General features: G+C 35.1%; 1 protein-coding gene across 7 annotated transcripts in view; it reads left to right on the top strand.

Moving 5' to 3' along the window:
* The window catches only part of LOC122252656 (transformer-2 protein homolog beta), a 67,701-nt gene that overhangs the window by 54,048 nt on the left and 8,653 nt on the right, over positions 1-5,000 (top strand). For 5 of the 7 annotated variants that reach the window (XM_043015246.2, XM_043015247.2, XM_043015248.2 and 2 more), the window contains 3 exons: positions 53-236; positions 636-811; positions 2,199-2,318. In XM_043015246.2, the coding sequence (XP_042871180.1) occupies positions 53-236; positions 636-811; positions 2,199-2,318 (480 nt within the window). Of the gene's footprint in view, positions 1-52; positions 237-635; positions 812-2,198; positions 2,612-5,000 lie in introns of all 7 variants that reach the window. The other 2 variants (XR_015192422.1, XR_015192423.1) reach the window with 1 other exon arrangement.

The raw sequence follows: 5,000 nt of genomic DNA, 5'->3' as shown, positions 1-5,000 counted from the left end.
CAGAAAGGACAAGTAGCCCTCCCTTAGCAGTGAAGTTCTCTCATATTCGCAGGTCGGTCCACTCAAGCTCCCCGATGTCGAACCGGAGGCGGCACATCGGCACCAGAGACAACCCCGAGCCCTCGAAGTGCCTGGGGGTGTTCGGCCTGAGTGTGCACACCACGGAAAGACAATTGTACACCATCTTCGACAAGTTCGGCCCACTGGAGAAAGTACAAGTAGTCCTGGACTCGAAAGTAAGTCGTTTTCTTCTCTGTTTTTTTTCTAGGGAGGGGAGTAATGGGGAAGGGGGTGACTGAAGGATGGTCATTGGGACAACAGCGACAGTTGTAATATACTCATGATGTATATTAGAAGTATTATTATGGTATATTGGGGTTGATAGGTTTTCTTCATAAATAACTAATTAAATTTGTTTATCTGTGTATGTGTGATTGTGTGTATTTTTGTCTCTGTATATCCATCCATCCATTCATTCATCAGTTCACTCAATCATTCATCTATCTATCTATGCACCTGTGTGTGTTTGTGTGTGCTATTCAGCAGACCACGAATGTGTATGCAGGTGTCTGTGCTCGTGCTTGTCAATGAGTGTACGCTTGTGTGGATCGTCCCCTGACAATCCCCTATTTCAGACGGGCAAGTCAAGAGGCTTTGCGTTTGTGTACTTTGAGTCGCTCAAGGATGCCTCGGAAGCCAAAAACGAGTGCTCTGGGATGGAGATTGACGGCCGGAGGATTAGAGTCGACTATTCCATCACTAAGCGGCCACACACTCCAACCCCAGGAATATACATGGGAAGACCCACATCGTAAGTTTGACATCTCTTGTTTTTGTGTTTTTTCTCTCATTATTTTACCTTTATTAAGTTAAATGAGTTGATATGATCAAGAATTTTGATATGTGAATATTGTTAGGTGTTTATGTATATATATGTATGTATGTACATATATGTATATATTTGTATATGTATGTATATATATGTATGTATATGTATATGAATGAGCTATAGGTATATTCAATATAATTGTAGATTTACCAGTGAAATGTTCCTGTTATTAATTTTCTAATCTTTAGACTCATGCATGTGAATGAGAATACCATTTCTAGCTACTTTTAAGGAAAAGCTGACAATCTATTCCTCATAAGATTATCTTGAAACCCCAGGAATTTCCCATGTCACTCTACCTGTCAAGGTGCTTTGATCGACTGCTGCCGAGACACCCAAGCACAGGCTGCCGAGGTCACTCACCTCTGCCAATAGTGACTCCCTCTGTTAGAAATGTCCCCCTGGCTTTCCCATAGGTCCTCCTTGAGTCACCCTTTTTTACTTTATTTGAGTATCGCTTGTTTTGTGCTGTAGTGCAGTCCTTTAGTGTTCAAGAGGAATCCTAGAGCTCTGAAGAGAATGGCTTATTCATTCATTTCATCACGCCCCCACCACACCCCTCCCCCGTTCCCAGATGCCTGCCTGCAATTCATAGTTCTCTGTATACCAATGATGATTGATGGTAATGGATAATATAGATGTTTTTCATACCATAAGATTTTAACAATTTTTTTTTTCCCTTCTCAGATTTCTTTTTTTTAAATTTTATGATTAGTACATTCATAGCTTGGAGGTTTTGTTAGTAGCTATTGCTATTTTTTTATTCTTTAATGACTCTGCCAGGTGTAACATATGGAATTCCTCATTTTTTCCCCATTTTGTTAAGATTGGAATGCCATGTAATCAGAAATAGAAAGAGTAGAATTTATTTTCTGTAAACCAAAGGATGTAGGTGTCATAGGCTCAGTACTTTAAACAACCAATTCCATCTATTTAAATACTAGTTTCACTGCCAGCCTATCTTCTGGATCCATGCATAGACTACCCATCCTTGCCTCTATCCCACTCCACTCCCATACCCAAATACCTAAGAATAGCCCCCCAAAATCCCATAACATTTCTCCCTTACCTCTGTCCAATATGTTACATCCCCCATACTTTCATTAAAAAAAAATATATATATCTAAAGGGATTCTAATGACGTATTTTTTTCTCTCTCTCCCCCTTCCAACCTACCCCACCTCTCCCCCCCTTCCCCTTCCACTCCCCCAAACTCTCCCCAATGCTCCCTTCCAACCCAACCCAACCCAACCTCACCCCCTCTCCTACCCGCTGCTGTCACCTCCTCGACCACCTCCTCGGGCTGCAGTCGCGGCGGCTACGATCGGGGTTACGGCCGAGGAGGCCACCGCGGAGACAGGTACCGTTCCCCGTCACCCCGTTACCGGCCTCGCTCCAGCGGTGGTCGCCGCGACTATTACGATCGTGGGTATGTACTCGGCCAGGGCGTTACCGCACAACTCAAGCCACCACAAGAAATAATAGTTCATGTGGAGGCAAGCTAGTTAAAGCAAGTTTACAGAAGCTTCTTAAGTAGGCCAAGGGGCTGAAGATGATCAACTCCCAAGTTAATGGTGAAGGTGGTTAAGAATTGATGGATTGATGGAAAGGATTCACGGTTTGTTCAGAGCAACCCTCCAAAGGCAATTGACAAGTGCAGATGAAAAAACAGTAAAATTGTGAGGAAAAACCTGTGAACTGAAGATTTCTAAGAGATTTGAGGTAAGAAGGAGAGCAAAAACAGAGATTGAATTGAGATGCCTAATCCTTTCTTGATTTGTTGCTAGACTTTTATGATATATTTACAAGAAACAAACAAACAAACAAACAAAAAAATAATAAGGAAGAGGAGGAGAGAATTTAAGATAAAATAGAGGATGTCTTAGCATGCTTTCATTATTTTTTATTTAAATTTTTTTCTTATTTTTTATTTTTTCTTATTTTTTATTTTTTTTTGATAATTATTTGATATACATTTCATTCTGTTCCCAACCCTTCCCCCCTTTATAAGAAAAAAAAAAAAAGAGAAAAAAGTCGGGAATATGCTTCTTTGAGTATCACAATTTTTTCTATAGACTGCTTTATATTTTTTTTTACATGGGCTTCACTGTATCCCAACTGATTTGCAACATTGTATTTACATTATTATTATTATTATCATTTTTATCTTTTTTTTTTTTTTTTTTTCTTTACTCTTTTGATATACATTTTCCCCTGCTACTTCTTCTTCTGAAAGGAATCTTCAGTCGTCAAAATTTGCAAGGTGTTTACACAAGCGGAGAAAGGAAAATCTGTCCCAGATTGACCAGTTTTAACTCTTATTTGTTACTGTTATTTTTGTATGATGATGATGATTATTATTATTATTATTATTATTATTATTATTATTATTATTATCGTCTTTATTTGTGTTGGTTATTGTTTATTAAAAAGAGTTATGAGTATTATTATTATTATTATTATTATTTGTTTTAATTTATTTTTATTAGTATTCATTGTTAATATTATTATTTATTGTTATTATCGTCATGATCATCAATACTATTATTGTAATGATTTTTATGATTAACACCATTGCTATTATTATTATTATTTTTTTATTATTGTTATAATTATTTTTGATAATAATTTTTTTTTTTTTTTTACTGAGAACAGGAAAAAATACTTATAAACTGAGATATATATATATATTTTTTTTCTTTAGAATGGTCAACAGACTTGAAACTAATATATATATCTAAGATTTTTTTTTTTTTTTTTTTTTTTTTCATTCTTACAATTTTCTTTTTCCATTTTCCTTCAAAGAGAGAAACAGATTGAAATGGATTTGGCTCGAGGTTTCCCGCTTTTTGATGATGATTTAATTGTTATTGCAGTATTGATATTGATATGGAATTTATTATTAATGCTCTTGTGACAATTTCTCCGGCATTGCTATAATTATAATTATTATTATTATTATTATTATTATTTTTATTGTTATTTTTGATATTGGTGTCATTATTATTGTTATTATTAACATCATCATCCTTACCATAGTTACTATTTTTTATTATGATTATGATCATTATTATCGTTATTATGGTGATGATTATTATTGTTTTTCGTACATTCTGAACTTGGTCAGTTACTTTAGGAGTGGCTTTGAGTCTTCTATTGCAATTTGAGTGATTTTTAAATTTTTGTGTGCGCGTGTGTGTGTGTTTGTGTGTTAAAGCGAAAAATGTTATTAATGTTTCTTTTTTAATGGATAAACTTTTTTTTGTTTTTGTTTTATTGATTTAAGAAGTGGGTATGATTTTGATTTTTGTTTAAAATAAGTTTTGTAAAAGTAGTGTTTTGAGTAAGTATTTCTGTGTGCTGTAATTATGTTTGTTTTAGCACTTTACTGTGGGTACTTGTGTATAAACACACACACACACACACACACACACACACACACACACACACACACACACACACACACACACACACACACACACACACACACACACACACACACACACACACACACACACACAATTGACATTTAAGGCATTTCCCTTAGTAATGTCTTTGAAATTCTTGCCACTTTTTTACTCATGTTAAAATTAATTAAATTTTTGTTTTTTTATGCTAAGATTTAATAAATTTATGCTTGTTGTACCAAAATTCAACTAACATTTTTTCTTGTGCTAAAATTCAACTTTTTTTTTTTCCTTTTTTTTTCCTTTTGCTAAAACTCTAACAAAGCTTTCCGTTTGCTAAAATTCCTCCTCACATTTTAGCTTCAGCTAGAAATCCCCATTTTTTTTTTTCCTTCTTATAATATACAACATAGTTCTCCTTCTGCCTAAACCCTGCCTAACATTTTTCTGCTTCTGCCTAAATTCAGCACACTTGGCCACTGCATAATCTTTTTCACATTTTGCACGCCGTATTCAAACACAACGCCTTTTTATTTAATGGATTTAATGTCTCAAAAGATTTCCATCTTCCTTTACCTCTAGCCAAGTGACTTGAGTAATGTCCCTTTGCTTATCATCTATGTAGATTTGCTAAGATTATTGTCACTTTGTCCAGCAGATGTGACTGCTCCCGTCATTTTAGGGTTGTTTATTTTTTTATTTTA

The sequence above is a fragment of the Penaeus japonicus genome, unplaced genomic scaffold (genome assembly GCF_977035675.1).
Source record: "Penaeus japonicus unplaced genomic scaffold, GWHDUDI00000001_assembly GWHDUDI00000028, whole genome shotgun sequence".
In the NCBI taxonomy this organism is placed as follows: domain Eukaryota; kingdom Metazoa; phylum Arthropoda; class Malacostraca; order Decapoda; family Penaeidae; genus Penaeus; species Penaeus japonicus.
This window is presented reverse-complemented; position numbering and strand designations above follow the sequence as displayed.